This window comes from Marmota monax, unplaced genomic scaffold, assembly GCF_021218885.2.
Source record: "Marmota monax isolate L192 unplaced genomic scaffold, Marmota_monax_Labrador192_F-V1.1 WCK01_AAM20220418_F8-fsc00024, whole genome shotgun sequence".
Lineage (NCBI taxonomy): Eukaryota > Metazoa > Chordata > Mammalia > Rodentia > Sciuridae > Marmota > Marmota monax.
The window spans coordinates 24,978,774-25,003,537 of NW_026695224.1; the positions used below are offsets into that span (position 1 = coordinate 24,978,774).

Here is a 24,764-nt window from a genome sequence, read left to right on the forward strand (position 1 = left end):
GAGTTGACTCCAAGCAGTGGGGCTGCTCGGATTTGGCCTTCAGAGCAGTTATCTGACAGCCTAGTCCACTTCTCTACTGGGCCCAGCAAGTGTTCAGCTTCAGACCTGCCCACCACTTGGCATTTCTGCTCCATTGCTCATCCACAGAAACACTCAACTTGTTTTTGAGTCAGATGGTAGTTTTGTTTTCGCACTCTGTATACCACTGCTCTGTGGCTCAGAGCAGACCTGTTGCTCCACTGTCTGGCTTCCTGTCTTCTCCGCCGCCCCCCACTTCTTCCCATGCAGGCCTGGCCCCCATCACCACACCACTTCCCCTTGCCTGTTGCTGTAACCTTGCTCCTCCCTCACCCCTTCTTGAAGTTCTCCCAGATGCCCAGCTGTGCTGTGCACTTGCATCCTCTCTCCTACACTACATTCCCATAAGGCCCTCAGTCTTTCACAACCTCACACACATCCATTCTCACGGATACCTTTTCTGTTCTTGTCCATTCATGCAGGGGCCATGAAGCTCTGGCCATGCACCAACAGCAACAGCTTTGCCACACACTCACCCTCTATGGAACAAAAATCTCCCACAGCCAAACAGTGGACAAAACAATGACTTTTTTTTTTTTTTTTTGGTACCAGGGATTGAGCACAGGAGCACTGAGTCACATCCCCAGTCCTACAATGACTTGTTTCTAAGTTGAGTTCTCACTATGTTGCTCAGGCTGATCCCTGGAAGGGGATCAATCCTCCTGCCTTAGCCTTCAGAATAGCTGAGACTGCAACTCACACCACATGTCTGCCTAAATTTATTTTTTGCATCCTGGGGATGGAACTGTGGGCTTTGCATATGCTAAGCAAGCACTCTACCACTAAGCTACTTTTTAAACTTTTTTGAGACAGGGTCTTGCTAAATTGCCCAGCTTGGCCTTAACTTGTAATCCTCCTGCCTCAGCTTCCTGAATAGCTGGGATTACAAGCTTGTGGCCACTGTGCCTGGTCCAGCTAATGACATTTTAAGGTCAACAGAACTAAAAAAAAAAATGTATTGCTCAACAATTGTCTATACAGGAAATATGAGTAAATTTTTTATAGTATGAAGAAAATTTTTCTAGTCATAACATAAAATCCAAATTTCTCAAAAATATGGAATCTTAACATTGAAATTTTACTTTTGGACTGGGGATAGCTCAGTGGTAGAGCACTTGCCTAGCATGTACAGTGGGTTCCATCCCTACCCACTTAAAAATAAACTTTTGTGTGGCATGTTTAAAAAAATGAACTTGTAAAGAAACATGAAGAAGGGGATGGGATTGTAACTCAGTGATAGAGCACTTGCTTATCATGTGTGAGGCACTGGGTTCCATTCTCAGCAACACATAAAAATAAATAAAGGTTCATCAACAACTAAAAAAAATTAACAAAACAAAACAACACTAAGAAAACAAACATCCATCACTTAAACAAAGTCTAATTGCCCCAGCATGAACAGGGAGCTAAAACCCACTAAGGACTTATACCCCAATAGTAAAGCAAGAATGGGCAGCTTCAAAAAGAGAAAATAAAATTATCCAATAAACTATAAATTTGCCAAGGCTCAGTAAATTAAAAAAAAAAATAGCAATGACATTTTGCTACTCCGACTGGCATTTTAAAAATAAAGTTGGCAAGTAGGTAAGAGTAAATAAGTATTTTTGTATTACTGTAATAACAAATAGGAAAAAGCTTTTTGGCAGGAATAACTGGCAATGTATTAGGAATTTAAATATTTCCATTCTTTGACCCAGCAGTTCTTCTTCCAGGAATATATCCTAGAGCAATTCTTACCAGTGCTTCAAGACAAGGACAAAGTATTCACTGTGGCACTGTGGGTAACCTTGCACGCTGGAAACTTCCAGTGCCTATCATTGGAGCCACCAGGATATAAATGCCAGGACTGCTTACACGCTGGAGTGATGCCATTTTCCAGAGTGAAGTAGATGTATGCTAGATGGGTCAACATGTCTAAGACATGGTGACCAGTAAAAAAGCAGACTGCATAATTGCACAAAGAGCACAATCATACTTCTGCAAAAGAAAGTTGGGTTGCTCTTGCATAGAAGGCAATATGACCCCCTACTGAAGGGCAGGGAGCATTTTCACATTATATATAGATGCACATATTTTTAATGAGCATATATTAGTCTAATAAGCAGAAAAATACAAATAAATCATGATTAGTAAAGCCTTTCTCATAATTACTTTAAAATTTCTTATAATGAATGATGCATATAATTTATCTGTCCTTATTCATACATATAATGTATGAATTAAGTACCCAAAAAAGTCCACTATTATGGATAACAGCATAATTAGAGTTTCACTTGGTCACAACTTCCTTTCCAAACTCTGCTCAGCTCCAGGCACCGCATGACACCCCATGGATAAGAACTAGCTAACTGGGCCAAGTCTCCTGGTGGCCACAACCAGGACCCACAGTATTTGGAGAAATAGAAAGGGGAAAGCAGGCCCAGATCCTCAAAGAATTTGACCACTCGTGCCAAAACAATCTCACTGACTTCCATGCTTCTTCCCAAATCTCAAGTTCATAAAAGGAGCCATGGTGTTCATCAGGGAGAAAGAGGGAAGCTTCCAATGCAGACAGACAGCAAAGGTAAAGCAACCAGCAGGATGATATTTGAGGGTAGGAGAAACATTCACAACAAGTACAGGAGAGGGGCAGTGCAGAAGCCTCCGGCTTCACTCCACCCATGGTGTGGGACAATACTCATGTCTTGCCCTGCCTCTCCTGAGGACATCTACCTGTCATTTCTTAAGGGCTGTAGGCTGGTCCTAAGCCCCCCTGCCAGAAAGACGGTAGGTAGGGAGGCCCTGGATAAGTGATTACCATCAGCAACCAGATTACTATAAAGATAGGGAAAATCATATTTTAAAAGGGGGGAATTTAGGACTATTTCCAAAATGCAAAATTTCAATTGTCTCCCATTATTTGCACACATTTTTGTCAAGTCCAAACATAATTTAAAATGAGGTAGGTAGCTTCTCTCCTCATGCCTTTGTCTTTGTGGTGACAGTTGAGGCCTGTGCCATGAAAGCACTCGTCTCCTGGGCAGGGGCAGCCCCGAGGGCGGGCACCAGCGGCTGGTAGAGCTTCTCAGTTGGCTATTTTCTCAATCTCGTCCAAATCGTCTGTGTCCAATCTTTCTATCTTCTTATCTGGGGGGAAAAGAAAGATGTGAAGAGAGATCAAAATGGGGTTGCCATGGAGACACAGCTGAAGTCACCCACAAGGACAGTGTGGTAGGAAAAGGGAAGATACAAGACCCTGCCCAAGAATGGGCCGCTCTTTGGGCCACTACAATGCTCCTTCCTCTTAACCCCAAAGGCTTCCAGAGCCTGAGCAGGGAGCTCTGACCAACATCCAAAAGCCCAGGCCCTTCAGCCTGGCCACAGGGGAATCGTCATTAGAGCCCCTAAGCCCCCAGCGTTATGTTTGTTCCTTGAGAACACCCATCCAGCCAATGGTAGAAGGGAAGGGAGGGAGCATGTGTAGGAACAAAGGCCTCTCTCAGGGCCACAGGAAAACTTCCCCTTTCCCCACATCCACCACAAAGGGGGTGCCTGCAGGAGACCCTCTGGGGACTCACTAAAATGTTCCTGGATTCTGTTCAGGATGTTCATGCTGTGCTTGCTGTCAACCATGTTCACGGCCAGGCCTCTCTTGCCAAAGCGGCCAGTGCGCCCAATCCGGTGCAGGTAGGTCTCGTTGTCTGGGTTCCCGTCCTTGTCCACAGGAAGATCGAAGTTGATGACGACAGAAACTTGTTCAACATCGATGCCTGCACAAAGGAGGGACACAGAGGAGTCAGGGCCAAAGACATGGTCAGCCATGCACCCACTCTGGTGGAGGGAGAGTCTGCAGCAGGTCACCTCTGGGGTGCAGGCACAAGAGAGGATACATATTGGACTACGTACCAGAACCTTACAGGTACTAAAACCATGAAATCACAAAGCAAGTCTTTGCTACACACGCAAGAGTCTGAAGACACAGCCACAGCCAAACACCTAGAGATGCCCTGGAAAGAGCTGACTCTGTTTTGAGTGTCTCCTTGTACCTAGGCATGACTGCTGGCTTCTATAAATTCCCATCACCCGAAGGGAAATCCCATCTCTCCTGAAAAGGATTATCCCCACCAACCCCAGAGGGCTCCTAGAGACCATCCAAGTCTCCTGGATATAAGGACTTCCTCTTGCTAACAGGGCTGGATGCCTGAGCCTAGGATTCCAGGACAGTCTCTGCTTACCACGAGCACACACATTGGTGGTCACCAGAACCTTCTCTTTGCCCTCTCGGAAGCGCTCAATCACAGCAGCCCTCTGCTCCACCATCATTTCTCCACTCAGCAGAGCCACCTGGTGGCCTTCTTTTGAGAGCTCTGCTGCCAACCAACTAGCTGTTTTGCGGGTCTGGAAGGAAAATTATTTGAGAAATGAAGGTACCTAAAGAGACTGTTTTTGATCTGGAAGACTCTACCTGAAGGGTTAAATTTCCTAAAACTGCCAATCTGATGTGGTACAATAGGAAGTAACTATGTCACCTGAGTAGTAATTTTACAAAAACATTCATACTACAAAAATATTTTTATATAGATTTTCAGATTGACACATCTTTTTTTTTTTTTTTTGTGGGCAGAGGATCGAACCCAGTGCCTCACACATGCAAGGCAAGCACTCTACCACTGAGCTACAATCTCAGCTCCATACTACTATAAAAATATTTAACTTATATAGATCACAAGGGAGAAAGTCAGACACAGAAGCCCATGTCTATAATCCCAGCTATTTAGGAGGCTGAGGCAGGAGGATCATAAGTTCAAGGCCAGCCTCAGCAATGTAGCAAGAGGCTATCACAAAAAGTAAAAGGGCTGGGGATATAGCTCAATGGCAGAGTAGCTGGCTAGACCTTGGATTCAATCCCCAGCACTGCAAATAAAACCCCCCCACAGAAAACAGAAGCCAACCCACCAAAACAACAAAACAAGAGAGAAAATCAAACAAATTATGATTATGAGCCTAGACTCTTAAGATGTCCATGTGATGAAAGGCATTCAGAAAGGTCAGGGGATGGTTCTGGATTAAGGGAGTCTCAAGAGATATGACAATTAAATGTAAGCAATCCTGGGTTGACTTATAGGTTTAATACAACAAAAAGCAATGAAGAACATTTCTGAAGAAGGTAGAATATGAACTGTATTTGAGAAAATGTTATTGTATCATTGTTAAGGGTATGAAGGTGGTACCGTGGTCAAGTGGGAGAATATCTCATTCTTAGTAAACATTTTGAGTATATGATGTCTACAACTAACTTTAAATGATTCAGCAAAAAGAAAAAACACCCCAGGTTCAGTGGCTAACATCTGTAATCCCAGCAATTTTGGAGGCTGAGGCAGAAACATACCAAGCTGAAGGCCAGTGACTTAGAAGAGCCTGTCTCAAAATTAAAATAAAAATAAACAGGGGGCTGGGTATATAGTTCAGTTGGTGGAGTGCTTGCCTCGCGTGCACAAGGCCCTGGGTTCAATCCCCAGCACCACCCAAAAAAAAAAAAAAAAAAAAGGACATAAAGACAGAGAAAAGTAGATGTTGACCAGTGTGGGGTATGAAAGTACTTCTTAAATTTTTTCCACTTTTTTTTTTTTTCAAAATGTTTTAATCTGAAGTGGAGATGGGGAGAGGTTTTACTGCTTTAAAAAAAAAAAAAAAGGCAAAGCTAATCAGAGTTACAGATCTTTCAATAAGAGAATGACTTGTCTTAGTCTTATATTCTCATATCCATGGCATTTGTACCATTTTCTTTTTTCAAGGTAACAGGGATTAAACCCAGTGGCACTGAGTCATATTTCCAGCTCTTTATTTTTTGAGATAGGGTCCTGCTACAATGTTCAGGGCCTCACTAAATTGCTCCGGCTGGTCTCGAACTTGCAATCCTCCTGTCTTTACCTCCCAAGTCACTGGGATTACAGGTGTATGCCACTGCACCCAGCCTCTAGTATCATCTTGAAGTGTTCTTCAGAGATCTTAAATATTTTTTTAAATATTTATTTTTAGTTATAGGTGGATATAATATCTTCATTTTATTTTTATGTGGTGCGAGGATCGAACCCAGTGCCTCTCGCATGGTAGGCGAGCGCTCTACCTCTGAGCCACAGCCCCAGCCCCCAGAGATCTTAAATATTTACTCCTAATTTGTTCATTTTGCTTTATGTGTGTGATTTATTCTTCCATTTTTCAAATGTTTCTTGTTTACAGTTGGGAAACTGTGTATATTAATTTTATAACCACCCATCTTGTTAAATTTCTTATTTTTCCACAAATATCAGCTTATTCTCACGTTTTCCAATAACATATCACGTACAAATAAGATATACAGTACAGGGAGCTCTGTTTACCCTATGTATCTCAGAAACTGTCTCCTTATTTCTTCAAAAACTACTTCCTTTCTTGGCACACACTGGAACCTGCTCCTCCTCAGCATAGAGGTGCAGCTGTGCATTCTATTTGTGTAGCTTATTTTCCTAAAGGGGAAGGGGGCGGGGCAGCCCTGCAGGTGCTACTCACATGGCAGAAGATCATGGCTTGTGCGATGGTGATGGCCCCATACAGGTTGCACAAGGCCTGGAACTTCTCGTCTCTGTTATTGCACAGGACATAATACTGCTTAATGGTGTCCAATGTCTCCTCCTCACGCTTCAGTTTGATAATGTTAGGGTCTGGGACCACTTTCTGGGCAAACTTCCACACAGAGTCTTCAAAGGTGGCAGAGAAAAGCAACATCTGGCAGTTCCTGGGCAGCATCCTGCAAGGTTAGACCCAGGCACTTTATACAGCATCCCTGGGATAGAGAGAAGAAGCAGGTCCAGGGTGGCATAGGGGTGGGTTAGGGTCCCAGATCTCCTTTCCCAACCCAGGCTGGGAGGATGGTCAGTGCTGACGTGAAAATGGCCCACCAAACAATTGCTTTTTCAAATATCAGAGTAAAAAATGCAACAGCGGGCTGGAGTTAATGGCTTAGTAGTAGAGCACCTGCCTAACGTGTGTGAGGCCCTGGGTTCAATCCTCAGCACCACATAAAAATAAATAAATAAAACAATAAATAATTTGAAAATAAATAAATAAAATTGTACACAATACAACTTAAAAAATATTAAAAAAAAAAAGAAAAAGATAAAGAAAGAAAGAAAGAATGCAACAGAAGCAAGAGGGGCATCTGAATTTCCTCCTCACTCTAGTTCTTACCTCTGGATGCGGATGCTCTGATCTTGGTGGCCTTGAGTGGCTATCATCACGTCGGCCTCATCCAGAACAAATACCTTGATCCTCTTAGGGTCAATGAACCTGAGCTTGGAGCACCAGTCCAGGACAGTCCCAGGGGTACCAATGACAATCTGCTCACTGATCTTCTGACCCCTTTCCACTGTGGAGATGAAATGTTTTCTGTGGGTATTTCTTTTCTTTTTTTTTAATATGTATTTTTTAGCTTTAGGTGGACACAATATCTTTATTTTATTTTTATGTGGTGCTGAGGATAGAACCCAGCACCCCATGCGTGCGAGGCGAGCGCGCTACCACTTGAGCCATATCCCCAGTCCTTTCTGTGGGTATTTAATAGGCAAAGCCAGCTCTGGAAATCAAAGTCTTGCCTATCCTTCCAGGACTAGTAGAAAAAATTAATTTCAGATTTCAAAACACACCTGAGTGTTGTCTCAAATCTTAGTTTCTTCTACTGTGAAACGAGTAGAATGGCATTGTGATCATGATTAAATTCCATGCTATGGACCCTCAATAAATGTTGTACATTCTCCTATAACTTAACATCATACAATTCTCTTTATGATTACTCTTCTTCCTTTTCTATCATCCATTCACCCATAACTCACTTAGTTCCTCCTTTATTGGTAGTTGTGACAAAATTTATTTGTCAACTGGCAAAATTTATTGCTCTATTCTCTGGTCTCTGGACATTCTATTTGTGTAGCTTATTTTCCTAAAATATGGAGCTCTTAAATTAACAAAATACTACATTATCCTAAACTATAGCTGGTTAGAATTGAAACTGTTACAATCATTTATCTTATTTTCTAATTTATGTGCCCACTGACCAACACTTCCACTATTAGAAATTAATCCTGCAAGTACAGTTTATGTGTGAAGTAACATGTGCAAGAATACACACAAGGGCTGGGGTTGTGGCTCAGCAGTAGAGCACTTGTCTAGCACATGCAAGGCCATGGGTTTGATCCTCAGAACTACATAAAAATAAATAAAGGTATTGTGTCCAACTAAAACTAAAAAATAAATAAATAAACAGAATACACACAAAACATGATGAGTAAGATAAGATACACCCAATGTATGACACCAATGATACTTAGGAACTGAGATGAAATAATCTCCAAAACATATTATTAAAAGTGAAAAAAGCCAGGTGTGAAGCACTTGCCTTTGGTCCCAGCTACTTGAAAGGCTGAGGCAGGAGGATCAAAGCCAGCCTTAGCAAGTTAGCAAGACCCTGTCCCAAAATAAAATAAAAGGGAAGGGTGATGTAGTTCAGTAGTAGAACACCCATGGGTTCAATCCCCAATACCACACACACACACACAAAAATTTTTTTAAATTAGCTGGGTATGGTGGCACATGCCTGTAATCCCAGCTACCCAGGTCTCTGAGAAGGAGAATCATATGTTTGAAGCCAGCCTGGGCAACAGAGTGAGACTGTCTTAAAAAGAAAAAGAAGAGCCAGGATAGCAAGTTCAAAGCCAGCCTCAACAATAGCGAGGTGCTTATTAGCAACTCAGTGAGAGCCGATCTCTAAATAAAATACCCCTGAGTTCAAGCCCCAGTACCAAAAAAAAAGAAAAAAAAGGGCTGGGCGTGTAGCTCAGTGGTAGAGCAGCCCTGGGCTTAATTTCCTAGCACTGCAAAAATAAACAGATAGATAAATAAATTTAAAAACAAATACATGAGCAAATATAAGAAGATTTGCTAAAAGATGTAAAATAAGAATGTCAGGGCTGGGGTTGTGGCTCAGTGGTAGAGCACTCACCTAGCACGTGCAAGGCCCCAGGGTTCGATCCTCAGCACCATATAAAAATAAATAAAATAAAGATATTGTGTCCAATCAACTACAACTAAAAGTAAATATTAAAAAAAAAAAGAATGTCATTCTTATTAATTTTGTATTGGCAATATACTTCTTATAGTGCTGGGGTTTTGGCTCAGTGGTAGAGCACTTGCCTAATATGTGTGGGGCACTGGGTTTGATGCTCAGTAACTGCATATGAATAAATAAAATAAAGGTCCACTGACAACTAAAAAGTATTTAAGAAAAAATTATTTACATTATATGTAGTGAGTTTGTTGCTGTTATTTTTAAATTAATAAGTACTTCTAAAATTTCTCAGTTTTAGCTTCTACTATGGTTAATAGCAATAAATATAACCTACAAAAATAAAAAATGCTTTCCTCAATAATATTGAATGTAAGAGAATACTAAACCAAAAAACTTGAGAACTGCTGCTCTATATAAGCAATTATAAACTGCTGGGGACAAGGGAATATCTCTCTTTTCAATTTTTGTTTTCTTTTTTTTAATTTTTATTTTTTAATATATACATATTTTTAGTTGTTGATGGGCCTTTATTTATTAATTTACATGTGGTGCTGAGAATCGAACCTAGTGCCTCACACATGCTAGGCAAGCGCTCTACCACTGAGCCACAACCTCAGCCCCAAGGTTTTTTTATTTTTGGTACTGGGGATTGATCTGGAGGTGCTAAACCATGAGCCACATCCTCAGCCCCTTTTTATTTTATATTTTGAGGCTGGCTTTGAACTTGTGATCCTCCTGCCTCAGCCTCCCCAATTGCTGGGGATTTTGTAATGCCAAACTATTTCCTAAAACGACTATACCAATGTATACTCCCTTCCAGGAGTGTGCGTGCACTTCAGTTCTGTCTTCACAAATATTTAGTATTATCAGATATTTTAATTTTTTCTCAGCTTAGAGGGGCATAAGGTTTCCATTTCTTTGTTTCTCAGAAGCCCAATTAGGCTCATCATCTTTTCATGTCTATTAGACATCTGAATTCCTTTTTGTGCAGTGGGTGTTCAATTGGGCCTCTTCTGTCCATTTTCCTAGTAGATTGATTGTTTTCTTATTGATTTGTAGAAGTTCTACATATTCTGATACTTTCTTTTCTTATTTATTTATTTATTTATTTGGTGGACACAATATCTTTATTTTACATGTATGTGGTGCTGAGGATCAAACCCAGTACCTCGTGCATGCTAGGCAAGCATTCTACCACTGAGCCACAACCCCATCCCCTATTCTGATACTTTCTAATGACCCATTTCCTAAGGAATCTTTCAAATCCTCCCATGCTCCCCTCTTCACTTTAACCCATACTTTCTACAGCACACATAGAAGAATTGAAGGAGGGATTTCTGATTTGAGTATGAAAGTATTAACTATACATGCTCTCAGTTTCCTCTTATTAGGGCTGATTCATACAGTTAATGGAAGGGATCTGACCCCAACCTACCATCCCCAGTCCTGCTAATTCAATACCTCTTTACTAGGTAGATCCAGAACTATGGATGCCAAACTCAAAATTCCATCTTGTCAATGAAGAACTGAAGACTCTAGGAACTTCATGAGCTTTTGTTTAACAACTGAAATTTTTTTTAAAACTAGAGAGGAGGAACAGGGATGTAGCTTAATGGTACAGCACTTGCCTAGCATGTGCAAGGCCCTAGGTTTGATCCCCAGGACTGAGGCAGGGGAGTGGAAAGTACAGCTTACACATCAGCAAGTATTTAAACAGACACAGTAAAAGCACTAGGGTGAGACTGATCTAAAAAGCTGAATATGAGCTGGAGATGTGGCTCAGGGGTAGAATACATGCCTGGCATGAGCAAGGCCCTGTTTTTTGTTTTTCTTTTGTTGTTGTTGTTTTAATATTTATTTTTAGTTATAGTTGGAAACAATACTTTTATTTTGTTTACTTATTTTTATGTGGTGCTGAGAATCGAACCCAGGGCCTCACACATGCTAGGCGAGTGTGCTGCTGCTGCTGCTGAGCCACAACCCCAGCCCAAGGCCCTGGTTTTGATCTCTGGTGCAAAAAGAAAAGAAAAGAAAGAAAAAGAAAAAATTCTTTGTACCCTCAAAAGCTGAATATGTTCTCAGCTTCAAAATCCAAATATGCAGCTATCTTCCCCCACTGCTCACTGTTTGGATCTCATTCCCCATACTCACATTTATTGCCTCGAACAGCATAAGCAAGCTTTAGTTCTGGATGAAATTTGCCCATCTGCTCAATCACTTTTCCTGTTTGAAGTGCCAATTCATATGTAGGGGAGAGGCAGAGACACTGACAGAAAAATCATACAGGATGAGTTTAGTAACAGAAAATAGGTTCTAACACAAGTATGTAGTTATTATGACTTGAACAATGCAGGGAGTCACAACCTCCTACTTTCCAATAGTGGACTGAAGTTTTCAGTAGGGAGCCCTAGCTTGATGGGATCCATGGCATGGTGGAGGCCTTTGTAAGATGCTGCTTTCAAATGAATTCTACTAGGTTGAGGCCTTGTATGTTAATCTGTTCTGCCTGAGCCATGGCCTAGGCTGTCAGTAAAGGTCAGGGTTCTCATTAATCCTCCCACCAAATGGCTCCTTCCCAGGGCAGGCAAACCCCCACCCCCAGGCTTCCAAGCCCTCACCTGAGGGTATCTGTCTGCTGGTTCTACTCTGCTAAGCATGGCCAGGACAAAGGCAGCTGTTTTTCCAGTGCCAGACTGAGACTGGGCAATCAGGTTCTGTGGGCTGGATTGACAAAGAGCAAAAAAGAAATAAATATTGGTTGAACATAAAATATCAAAATGTTCTTTCTGGGTAGAAGGAATATGTCCCTCTTTATGCTTCTCTGTATTATCTAGATCTTCTGCATTGAATGCAAATTACTTTAACATATTTTTATATGTTATTTAAAAATTTAAATAGTCAAGGAAATAATGATTGTTTTAGATGGGTTGACACACACACACACACAAACACACGCAAATCCTCATTCTTGACTCTAGCATAACTAAAGTGCCCTAGTTTTATATCCCAAGGGCTCCAGGGAAATCAAAAGTACAGAGCAGATCTGTGCCAGACAAGTCCCCATTTTCTGCTGAGCCATAATGTGTCTTGGATCTTGGCTCCTTTTGCACTTTCCCTTTTCACATCTTGTTAATTTTTTTTTTTTGGGGGGGGTGGGTGGGTGGGTAATGCAGCACCGAGGATAAACCAGGGCCTTCCACATACTAGGCAAGCACTTTTTTTTTTAAATATTCATTTTTTTAGTTATAGGCAGACACAATATCTTTATTTTATTTTTACGTGGTGCTGAGGATCGGACCCAGTGCCTCACGCATGGTAGGTGAGCCCTCTACAGCTGAGCCACAACCCTAGCCCTAGGCAAGCACTCTTAACTTGAGCTCATTCACAGTCCTTTCATTCAAATTTTACTGAGACAGAATCTCACTAAATTGTCCTATCTGGCCTCAAACTTTCAATCCTCCTGCCTCAGCCTTTCAAGTCATTGGGATTATAAATATGCCTGTCTATTCTTTCTTAATGGGGGTGGGGGAAAGCAACTTAATGAAGTCTTAAACAACATAGTATAACCTTGTTTCAAAATAAAAAATAAGGGGCTGGGGTTATAGCTCAGTGGTAGAGCACTTTCCTAGCACGTGATGAGGCACTAGGTTCAATCCTCAGCACCACATAAAAGTACATAAATAAAACAGCTGGGCGCAGTGGTGCACACCTGTAATCCCAGCAGCTCAGGAGGCTGAGACAGGAGAATTTTGAGTTCAAAGCCAGCTTCAGCAACGGCAAGGCGCTAAGCAACTCAGTGAGACCCTGTCTCTAAATAAAATACAAAATAGGGCTGGGGATGTGGCTCAGTGGTCCAGTGCCCCTGAGTTCAATCCCTGATACCTCCCCGCCCCCCAAAAAGTAAATAAATAAAATAAAGGTATTGTGTTCATCTATAACTAAAATATTATTTTTAAGTAAATAAAAGAGCTGGAGATGTGGCTCAGTGTAAAATATCCCTGGGTTCAATCCCCAGTAGCCACCCACCCCAAGAACAACCAAAGAAAGAAAAAAAGAAAACTAAAATGTTCAGCTATAATGTTGAAAAAACATTATACTGCATAAACTATGACACCATTTAAACTTTAATAATGTGCAAACTATTCCTCAGAGTTTAGCGACATATACATATCTAGTGAAAGTATAAAGAAACCTGAGGGATAATGATGCACTTCAGGATGGAGCTCACTTTGGAGGGGGTGGGAGAGGACATGAAGGGACAGTTAAGACAGGAGCACTGACTATCAACTGGAGTCTTTTTTTTTTTTTTTAAATAAACATCTTTATTTTTAATTATTATTTTCTTATGTGGTGCTGAGGATCGAACCCAGAGCCTCCCATGTGCAAGGCAAGCGCTCTGCCACTGAGCTTCAACCCCAGGCCTGGAGCCTTGTTTTATTACTTGGCAAGGTAAGTAATATTACTTGTATTAAAGTATTTAGTAGGATAAGGCTCTTCGTACTCTAGCTAATTCAATTTTTAAAAACCCAAGTTTAGCTGGGCATGGTGGCACATATCTGTAATCCCAGCAACTCAGGAGGCTGAGGCAAAAGGATCACAAGTTCAAGGTCAGCCTCAGCAAATTAGAAAGAACCTTTCTCAAAATAAAAAATTTTAAAAAAGAGCTGGGGGTATAGCTTAGAGGTAGAGCACCTCTGGGTTCAATTCCCTGTAACAACAACCACTACTCCCCCAACTTTTAAAACTGTATAAAATAATGCACTCTTAGTCTTTAGTGCTAAACGGGAAAGACAGTAACTATGCCTAAATCCATGTTCTCAGTACTTGCCCAAGCTCTTTTCCAGAAGAAACATGTTGCCCCAAACTACCCATTTTGTACTCAGATAATAAAAGCTAAATTTAATTTCAGTTAAATCAGATTGGGAAGAGGGGTCTTGGGTCTGCACTCACGGTTCAGCAAGCATCATGGGTAACGCATTCTCTTGTATCTTGGATGGTCGATTGAAGCCCATGGCATAGACTCCCTGGAGAAGCTGTGGCTTCCTAGGAGGAAAAGCAAAGACAAGATGGGTTTCAAATAGTTGAAACTAGTTTAAAGGCCTCTAATCTTACCTTTTCCTACATCTAGCAAGGAATGATGAATGATGCCTTAAAAAATACTATTTAAAATCAACTCAAACCACCATCTTTACCTACTAAGATATATATATATATATATATATATATATATATATGTGTGTGTGTGTGTGTGTGTGTGTATTTTTAAAAATATTTTTTAGTTGCCAATGGATTTTTTACTTTGTTAATTTAAATGTGGTGCTGATGATTGAACCCAGGGCCTCACACATGCTAGGCAAGCACTCTACTACTGAGCCACAACCCCAGTCCAATACATTTTTTTAATTTGTTCTAACCCTACTAAATTTTAATCTGCAAGTATTATACAATTCATAAAATAAAAACTGGTTTCCTTTTTTGGAGAAATTCATGCTTTTAGCAGACCCACAAATTGGCTGGTCTTGGATGACAAGTGTTCCCTGTGTACAGCAGAGCAGTATTTACTAATTCATAGCATAATAAATTATAAAAGAAATATCTAAAAATAAATAGTTCTTGCAATACTGCTAAGACGTAGAAATCTTCTTAGAGAATGGATTTCAGTTTTTATTTCTTGGTGCACATGTTAAAACTTGAGCCTCAAAGGCTGGGGATATAGCTCACTGGTAGGGTGCTTGCTCAGCAAGTGTGAGGCCCTGGGTTCAATCCCCAACACTACACAAAAATTTAAAATTGAATCACAGTCCTTTTGTGTTCCACACTCCTTCTAAAGCCAGCTCTGCAAATACACTAGACAACCAAGAGGTAAGAATATTGATTAAGCCAGTTTCTAATAGCTAATGTAGAATAGATGACTTTAATTATGTTTAATCAAAGTAAAAAATAAAAAAGTACCAAATTCTTATATAAGTAGCTGCATAAAAGAATATCAATTAAACTACCCTTATATTCCATTTACAATGAGCTCTTTGTTATCTCTAGACTGACAGGACATTTGACAAAAACCACACCAGATTGTTTCTAAAGAAAAGCCAAACTGCATCAAGACTTCTGTTTTCGAAGCCTTCACTGGAGGCTAACAGGTTCTCTAAAAGGCAAATGCTGCCACATGTTTCTCAGATATGCAGAACTTAAAAAAAAAAAACAAAAAAAACCCCAATGCTTGGTATTTTTTCTTGGGAAAATAAAGCAGCTTCTTATTTAGTTATCAAGGAACAAAGTCATACCTAATTGGGATTCATATAATCTGATAGCTTTCACTGGATTATTATATTTCTTTTATTTTTCAGATTATTTCAAATCTTTTAAATAAACAGCCCAAATGCTGGGAATGGTGCCACCCATCTGTAATCCCAGGAACTCAGGAGGCTGAGGCAGGAGGATCACAAGTTGGAGGCGAGTCTCAGCAACTTATCAGGGACCTAAGTAAATCATCAATGAGACCCTGTCTCAAAAAATTAAAAAGGCTAAGGATGTAGCTCAGTGGTAAAGCCCCCATGCGTTCAATCCCAAGTACCAAGACAAAACAACTGACCCAAGGACATTAGGTGACCTACTTCCTGTTCTTTGCTTCTTCTGACTTCCAACAATTGAATTAGAAAGAACTTGCCTTTTTTGGTACTGGGGATTGAATTCAGGAGTGCTTTACTACTGAGCTACATCTCCAGCTGTGGGAAGCCATTCTCCCACGTGATTTGAGTTACCTCCCTGGCTGGGTGAGAGGCGCTTAGACACCATGTCAGAGCCTTCCCCACCCTGTCTCAGGTGCGAGGGCTGTCCGTGTGGGGGTGTGCCTGACCACTGACCTGAAGACCAATCACTGACCCTGACCTTGGAATGCTGCCCCCCTCGACCTTCATTGGATGGAATTTTCCCTTGAATTTTTTGTTCCCCAATAAAAGCTCACTCCCTGGCGTGCTCCCTCTCTCGCTGGCCTCTTGTGTTAACCTCGCTACCACATTAGGTGGCTGGAGGCAGGAGCTAGGAGGAGCCATCTCTGAGCTGGGCAAATAAGGTAACGAAAGTTATGTCTCTTTAATTTTAAAACTCACTAGTTAATTTTTATGCTTTCGAACCTCTATTATGAAGCTAGCGTGCTGGTCGCGTGGCTGATCCAGCCCTTTTTTAAATTTTGAGACGAGGTCTCACGAACTTGCTGAGGCTAGGAAAAGTTTATTTCTTGAAAACCTTAAAAGTTACACTTTAAAAAAAACATGTTCTTCACAATTACTTTGTGTTATGATCTAGATCTGAAATGTCCTGAGTCTTGTATTTTGAAAGCTTGGTCTCAAATGCAGCAAAATCCAGGGATAGGGCTATTTTAAGAAACTGTTGAATCAAGAGGGCTCTAACCTCATTGGGGGATTAGTACATTTGATGGATTAACTATGTGAATGAACTATTGGGAGGTGATGGAAACTGTTGGCAGGTGGGACATGGTGGGAAGGAGTAACTCACTGAGGGGCATGTCCTTGGGAAATATATTTTATCAGTGATTCCTTCCATTCTCCCCTTCTCTCTGCTTCCTGGCTGCCCTGAGCTGAGCAGGTTTCCTCCTCCACACCCTTTTACCATGAGGCTCTGTCTTACTCAGGCCCAAAGCAATGAAGCCAGCCAAACACGGACTAAAATCTCTGAAAATGTAAGCCAAAGTAAAAATTTTCTTCCTCTAGGTTATTTTTCTCAGATATTTGTCACAGTGACAAAAAACAGACAAACACATTTCACTAACAACTAGTTAGCTCTTATTTTCAATGTGTCTTACTCAGTGGTATTAGGCAGCAGGAATTTAGCCTCTATTTGCCCAGAGGGGCACACTAGATTTTTCTAAACAAAGGCAAATAATCCATTTATTCCACCACATTCTTATTCACCAGCTATCTTCTGTCTATGATTTGGATCCTGGCAGACAGCAAGAATGGTAGGTATGTGATGTACTCCTAGAAAAAACCTGCACAGCGGCTTATACATGAAGCAATCATCCATAAATACCATTCTACTAATTTACTGAAGAAAACAAAGCATGCGGAATGACTCATAATTTTCTACCTTTTTTTTTTTTTTAAAGATAGAGGGAGAGAGAGAGAATTTTAATTTTTTTTTTTTTTTCCAGTTTTTGGCGGACACAACATCTTTGTTTGTATGTGGTGCTGAGGATCGAACTCAGGCAGCACGCATGCCAGGCGAGCGTGCTACTGCTTGAGCCACATCCCCAGCCCTAATTCTCTACCTTTCAAAATAATATTAAAAGGCTTTCTTAGCACACCAGGAAGAGGCTACCTAAGGCTTGATTCTGGGTTTTTCTTAAAATTTAGAAACAATAAAATTTGCTTTCCACTCTAATATTGAGAATCCAGGCTCTTTTCACAGACTTTCTATACACAGATAAACTGTTCTTAAGACTGTATACCCTACAATCTAACAAAAGGGCTTACCTAATAAGAAATGTTCCTGATATCCAGAAATCACCTGTCAGCCAATATTTTATTGAAAGTTCTAAGAGCATAAAAGAAAAGAGACTTTCAGCTATGATGAATAAATCTGTGGCATTAAAAATCTCTACCAAGAAAGTCAGGCCCAGAGGTGCACACCTTTAATACCAGTTTCCCAGGAGGCTGAGATGGGAAGCTCCCTTGAGCCCAGGAGTTAGAGGCCAGCCTGGGCCACAAAGAGAGAAAGAGTCTCAAAAAAATCTCAACCAGGAGAACTGGATAGCCAAGAAAGGGGTAGGAGACCATCACTGTAAACTTGTTCATTCGTTTTGACTTCTGAATTGTGCATTATTACCTACTCAGAGAAGTAAATACATTAAAAAATTTAAAGCAAATTAAAAAGTAAAATCCCCACAAGAATTCCTTAGGTACTAGTTTTATAGGGGCGTAGTTGGGAAGAAAAAAGTTGTTCAAAGCCATGGATACTCACAGTCGAAGCTCTTCAAAAGACTTCACTGAGTAGAGCGGGGAGTTCGGATCCCGCTGCAGGACTTCCACTTGGTTAGTGTTATCCACAAGGTTGCTTCGGATCAGCTTGTTGAGTAAAGACTGGGCAGCTCTGTCCTCTGTCAGGAAGAAACTAGCAGATTTTCTCCATACTCACCAGGCAAACCCCACCCTTGTAAGAGCCCACTCTTCCCCTCTGCACCTCTGCACCAGCACCCAGGCAACCAAGCATGGCTGGAGAAAAACATGATCACACTGACAAGCCTCCTTTTTTTTTGTTTTTAGTACTAGGGATTGAACACAAAGGCACTTAATCACTGAGCCACATCCCCAGTCCTTTTTTATTTTGAGACAAGGTCTCGCTAAGTTGTTTAGGGTCTTGTTAAATTGCTAAGCCTGGCTTTGAAGTTGTGATCTTCCTGCCTCAGCCTCTTGAGTTGCTGGATCACAGGTGTGCAACACCATGCCCGCTCTCCCTTTAAATTCTTCACCACTAGATTCAAATGGGCTGAGCTGCCCAGCAAGTCTTTGTCTTCATAGTCCACTCGTTTATCCTTCTTCTCAAACCTCCAGCTATAACTCCTCTTTTCTCAACTTTTTAACTTCTCCACATTCCCATTCATGACCACAACTACACATCTACCCACATCTGCATAACTATCCTCCACCTCCCATCTAGTACCTAGATAAACAGCTTGTGCTCTTAAGGCTAAGCCTCTGCTTATCTGAAAGTTCTCATTCTTTCCTGCCCACAAGGGTATGTCTCCTCATTTTCTCATGCATTTCACTTTCCCCCTTTACTGGACCATTCCTAGGAGCATGTGAGCCTGTTTTAACATCTGTATTCATAAATGTGTTTCCTCCTTTACCTCACAATCCCCATTCCGCTACTGTTAGAGTTCACTACTCCAGTTTCTGGAACATTCCATAAAAGAGCTGTCTATATTCATTTTGCTTTCTTTCCCTCCTTTCTATTGTACAATGAATGAGCTTTTTTCTTTTTTTAAACCTCGCCATTTGACCTCAATAGTCCCTGGAAAGCTCAACAATGATTTCCACACCACAAAATCAGTTTAATGGTCAATTTCTAGTTTCTCTTTTTTGAGACAGGGTCTCACCATATGGCCCAGGCTGTCCTCAAACTCCCAGGCTCAAGTGATCCTTCTGTCTCAGCCTCCCTAGTAGCTGGGACTATAGAAAAGTACTACCACAGCCAGCTCCAGTTCTTCTCTTAATCAACTTTTTACCCATAGCTGACACCCTACTTTTGTAATACTTCCTCTGGCTTCTAGGACATCATGCTCTTGATTTTCACTCTATCTCACTGACTGCTACTTCTCAATCTCCTTTGCTGAGTCTTCCTCTTCAACTTGATCTCATAACTCAGCCTCTGGGTCCAGGAAGGCAAGCGCCAGGTCATATTCCATCTCTTGCCATGGGGCTTCAAAAAGTAGTTACCTTTCTCTTCTTCATCTGTCTTCTCTGCAGTGGTACTGGTTTTGATAACACCTACACAAGAAAACACATGTCACTAAACAGGCAAATATTAAACTTAAAAGGTGGGACAATATGGGCCGGGGATGTGGCTCAAGCAGTAGTGCGCTCGCCTGTGGCCCGGGTTCGATCCTCAGCACCACATACGAACAAAGATGTTGTGTCTGCCAAGAACTAAAAAATAAATATTAAAATTCTCTCTCTCAAAAAAAAAAAAAAATTAAGAGTTGCTGTTTAAAAAAAAAAAAAAAGGTGGGACAATAGCTGGGCAAAGTGGCACACACCTATAATCCCCAGTGGCTAGGGAGGCTAAGACAGGAAGATCACAAGTTCAAAGCCAGCCTCAGCAACAGCTGGGCGCTAAACAACTCAGTGAGACCTGTCTCTAAATTAAATAAAATACAAAATAGGGCTAGGGATGTGGCTCAGTGCTTGAGAGCCCGAGTTTAATCCCCGGTACCCCATCCCCTGCCAAAAAAAAAAAAAGTAGAACAACAGAAACACTAAAACTTATTTAAGTGACCCAAATATAAATAGTTGGCATTTCTTTATGTTTAATGGATTTTATATCTAGCAATTCTTTGTGTATAGAAATTCAAGTAACTTAGTGACCAGAGTATATCACTTCTGAATTATCCTAAATTAAAATACAGCATTATGTTAGCAAACACAATCCAACAATTTTTACCTTTTAGACTGGCAAAATTCTAAAAGTTTGGAGCTGAGGATGTGGCTCAGGTGGTAGCATGCGCATCTGGCATGTGTGAGGAACTGGGTTTGATCCTCAGTACTACATAAAAATAAAATAAAGATATTGTGTCCACCTAAAACTAAAAAATAAACTAAAAAAAATTCTAAGTTTGATTAAACACCATGATGGTGACAGGAGAAAAAAGGGAGAATTTATATTTGTATTTGCTTTGCTCAAAAAACCGGTGAAGACTACTGAAAATCCAGGAACAGTGGTTACTTATGGGATGGTATATGTTATGGGTACAATTGTGTCCTCTCAAAATTCATATGTTCAGGTCCTAACCCCTAGTGCCTCATAATGTGACTTTATTTGGAGATGGGGGTCACTGAGAATATAAAAATTTAAGCTAAGATCAGAGTGTGCCCTGCTCCAATAAGAATGAGTCCTTATAAAAGAGAAACTTAGGGACACAGCTCAGTGACAGAGCACTTGCTGAGCCTGCTTGTGGTTCTGGATTCAATCTTCAGCACTGCCAAAAGAGGAAAAAAAGGAGGGGGGATGGCACTTGGACATCAGACACAAAGAGAATGCCAGGTAAAGATAAAAGGAGAGATGGGGTGATGCTGGAACATCAAAGACTACAAGCACACCACAAGAATGCTGGGGAGAGGCAACAGAATAGAGTCTTCCTCATAATCCTCAGCAGAGACCAACCCTGCTGATACCTTGATATTGGAATTCCAGCTTCCCAAACTGTGAGACAATAAACTGCTGTGGTTTAAGCCACCCAGCTCTGTGATACCTTGTTAGAGCAGGCCCAGCAAATAAACACACGTGGCAGTAGGAACAGGGTAAACACTGGAGCAACATGGGAAGGAAGCCTTGTATATTTTTATATATTTTGAGTTTTAAACCTAGACATACTTTCAAAAAGTTAAAAACTGATATATTCCCCTTTAGTAATGAATTCTAATTTAGGACTCTCAATTCCAGCTCCGGCATTTGCCAAATATTACACTGAAGAAAAGAGTCATGGCTTGCTGCAGCTGTGAGTGCAAAGCAGACACACGTGTCATTTGTACCTAGCCTGTGGTTTCTAGTGACTCACCATTGGTATCTGGTTTGACCTTCTCTTCCTTGATCTGCAAACTGCTCATCTGAATAGGAATAAAAAGAAACAGAGTAAGCAAATGACCTAAGCAAAGGAAGGCCTCTGAGCAAAACAGAAGCTCCCTAGTGAAAGTCTGACAAGAACTACTGCAGAACTATATTCAGAGAGCTGGTCTGTTCTGCTCAAAGCAGAAGTGCTAAAAGCATGAGCAAAAATGTTTCCTGTATCTTCAACAACCTAAGAAAAGGAATGATAGCTGGGCATGGTGGTGCATGCAAATATTCCTAGAAACTTGAGAGGCTGAGGCAGGAGGATCATTAGTTCAAGGCCAACCTGGGTAACTTAATGAGACCCTGGCTCAAAATAAAAAATAAAAGGGCTGGTGATGTAGGTCAGTGGTAGAACACTTGCCTAGTATGCGTGAGTATCTGGGTCCATTCCCTAGGACCGCGATAAAGAATAAACATAGAAAGGAAAAGGAAAGAAAAAAATTAAAAAGAAAACCTTAAGCACTGAGTCTACAACAGGCATGCATGACACCACTTCATCTGTGTTGTTACTATTTGTTGCTGGAGGAATTAAGCACATCCTACAGACTTCACTGGCAGAGCACTCTTAGAAGGTTGTACCTGATTTCCTCTGAACTTTGCCTCTGGAACCTTTTCCTTTTGCTAATTTTGCTTTCTATCTTTTCACTGTAATAAATCATAGCTGTGAGCACAAGTATATACTGAGTCTCTATGAGTCATCCTAACAAATCATCAAACCTGTAAACTTCAAGAAAGTCTTAAGAGATGTTTACCAAGATGTTGCCTTTTCTCAAATTCAGAACATCCAAATATGAATTCACCACTCTCCATATCAAAATTATCCTTCCTCCTACTTCCCCATTCCTGTTACTAGCACTTTATTAACAATGCCTATCAGATCCAGCTTGAACATAGTAAGCTTTGGTATTATTTCCCTTCTCTCTCTCTCTCTCTTTTTTTTCTATTATGTTAGCATATCCTGCTTAACTCACCTCAACGGTATTTCTTGATTCCATCACCTCATCTTCATTTCCATTGCTCAACATATGCCCTCTACTTGTAAGATAACAGAATAACTTCCCCACTGATCTCCTTTCCTTTACACATCATTCCTTCTACCACATTCTGTTCCCTGCAATCCAATATATCTCGCCAACCTTCAGATATAATTTGTCAATATCCCTTGTAAAACATCCCCAAATCTACCAAATAAAGCTTTTTTCCTCTTCAAATTCTTCATTAAAGTCCAAGCCCCTACCCCTATCTAATAACCTAAGCTACAGCAAAAATGAGTTCTGATTCTTGTTCTGTAAGGGAATCCAACACTTTGGTGCATTTTCTCCTCCTAAAATGCCCCCCCCCCTTTTTTTGGTACCAGGGATTGAAACCAGGGGCACTTAACCACCAAGCCACATCTCCAGTCGTTTTTTATGTTTTATTAGAGACAGGGTTTTCACTGAGTTGCTTGGGGCCTCGCTAAATTGCTGAGGCTGGCTTTGAACTCACGATCCTCCTGCCTCAGCCTCCTGAGTCACTGGGATCATAGGTGTGCGATACTGTGCCCAGCCTAAAATGCCTTTTACCTCCACCTCCGTCAAATCTGATTTATTTTCTAATATCTAGCTCACCAAATCATACCTGATTTTCCTACTCATAATGCCCTCTTACTGCTCAGAGCTCATTTATCATATTATCCTTGGCACTTTCACATCATTTCCCTCATTCTAGACGATGAAGATGCTTCCTATACTCCACTGGGCTTACTCCATTTCAAATACCTGCTGATAAACTGATAATTCTCCCACAACAATAAAGGTGGCTGGAGAAAAAACATGCAATTTAAACATTAAAAAGTTATATATGGCTTTTCAGGTGTGCCTACAATCCCAGCAACTCAGGAGACTCAGGCAGAAGGACAGCAAGTTCAAGGCTAGCCTCAGTACCTTAGCAAGGCCCTAAGCAACTTAGCCTTACCCTATCTCAAACAAATAAATAAATAAAAATAAAAAAGGATGTTAGATGTGGCACAGTGGTTAAGCACCCCTGGTACTACTACTAATAATAGTAAATAAAAATTGTAAAAGGCTGAGGATGGGCCAGGTGCGGTGGGGCATGTCTGTAATCCCAAGAACTCAGGCGGCTGAGGCAAAGGATCCTGAGTTCAAAGTAAGCCTCAGAAATTTAGCAAGGCCCTAAACAACTCAGCAAGATCCTGTCTCTAAATAAAATATGAAAAAGGGCTGTGGATGTGACTCAGTGGTTAAGCACCCCTGGGTTCAATCCCTGGTAACACACACACACACACACACACACACAAAGGCTGAGGATATAGCTCTGTGGTGGAGCACCCATGGGTTCTATCCTCAGTACCAAAAAAAAAAAAAAAAAAAAAAAAAGTTACACAAGGCTTAAGACTACCAAAAAAACCTACATTCTCAAAATCAGCAGTCCATTATTAATGAACAAATCTAAACTTCAGGTATCAGGTATGTAAGAACTGAAAACCACAATTTACAGCACACTTACACTCCAGTTCAATGAATCTTCATTAATTAGAAAAAAATGACTAATATATGAAACTAAATGTCACTTTAGACATCAGAGAAACAATTTGTAAGTCCCTCTCTCCAACATTTGCAGTTGACTGAAACATTAAATCTAAACTTGAATCTGTTATTCTGCTACAAACTGCAAACCATGTTAAACATGGATCCAAGAATTGTTAAATATAAAGTAGCCCGAGAACACTTAAAAAAATGAGGGGGGGAGGGAGGGGGAGAGAGAGAGACCTGTCACTTAATAAGGAAAAAAAAATCAGCATCTGTATCTGCCTTTCCTTACAATCGTCAAGACAAAGAGGTGCCGTATAGGAAACCAGACCATACAGCAAGGATAGATTTACCAAAAGACAAAGTCTTTAGCCCAAATAAAGATAAAAACTCGACACCGGTTTCTTTCTAGGAGCAAACAGGACTAAGAGACTGCCCATGGCAAACTCAAGGAGCGTGCTGGGGAGAGGCCTGCCCAACTCCGGCGCTCCCTGAGCCCGAAACAGTCTACAGGGGCCCGAGGTGCTGTCCCGCCGCCTGAAGCCACTGACCGATTTGACAGCCGCCTCCTGTTCGTCCACCGCCAGGGCCCACGAGTCGGTGGCCATGGTCCTGGTAATGGTAGGGTAACTCGCGAAAACCTGCACAACACAGCGCGCCGATATCAGTCCCCGGCCCGCAACCGGCGCAAGACGCCACTCACGCGGGCCGGAAGTGGCGGAGCGCGAACTCAC

The 24,764-nt window shown here is 41.1% G+C and overlaps 1 protein-coding gene across 2 annotated transcripts; it reads right to left on the minus strand.

Annotated features, from left to right (window-relative positions):
• Positions 1–784: 784 nt before the first annotated feature.
• LOC124086496 (ATP-dependent RNA helicase DDX19A) lies at positions 785–24,742 on the minus strand. 2 transcript variants are annotated; one of them, XM_046434768.2, is made up of 12 exons: positions 24,582–24,742; positions 21,450–21,498; positions 19,612–19,662; positions 18,137–18,272; positions 14,108–14,200; positions 11,776–11,878; positions 11,309–11,423; positions 7,285–7,462; positions 6,607–6,844; positions 4,293–4,455; positions 3,636–3,827; positions 785–3,204 (listed from the first exon to the last, which is right to left on the minus strand). In XM_046434768.2, the coding sequence occupies exons 1-12, from the start codon at positions 24,636–24,638 to the stop codon at positions 3,143–3,145; spliced, it is 1,437 nt and encodes a 478-aa protein (XP_046290724.1). In that variant the 5' UTR covers positions 24,639–24,742; the 3' UTR covers positions 785–3,142. The 2 variants fall into 2 exon arrangements, with proteins under 2 accessions (XP_046290724.1, XP_046290725.1); XM_046434769.2 differs by lacking the exons at positions 19,612–19,662; positions 21,450–21,498; positions 24,582–24,742 and adding an exon at positions 17,650–17,710 and having other exon boundaries at positions 18,137–18,283.
• Positions 24,743–24,764: the final 22 nt, after the last annotated feature.

Coding starts and splice junctions, on each gene's coding strand:
- LOC124086496 (XM_046434768.2), bottom strand. CDS start 24,638: ATGGCCACCGACTCGTGGGCCCTGGCGGTGGACGAACAGGAGGCGGCT. Junction 7,463..11,308: donor TGCTGTTCGAGGCAATAAAT/GTGAGTATGGGG, acceptor TCATCTCCACAG/TGGAAAGGGGTCAGAAGATC. Junction 4,456..6,606: donor AAGCCATGATCTTCTGCCAT/GTGAGTAGCACC, acceptor TTTTCCTTCCAG/ACCCGCAAAACAGCTAGTTG.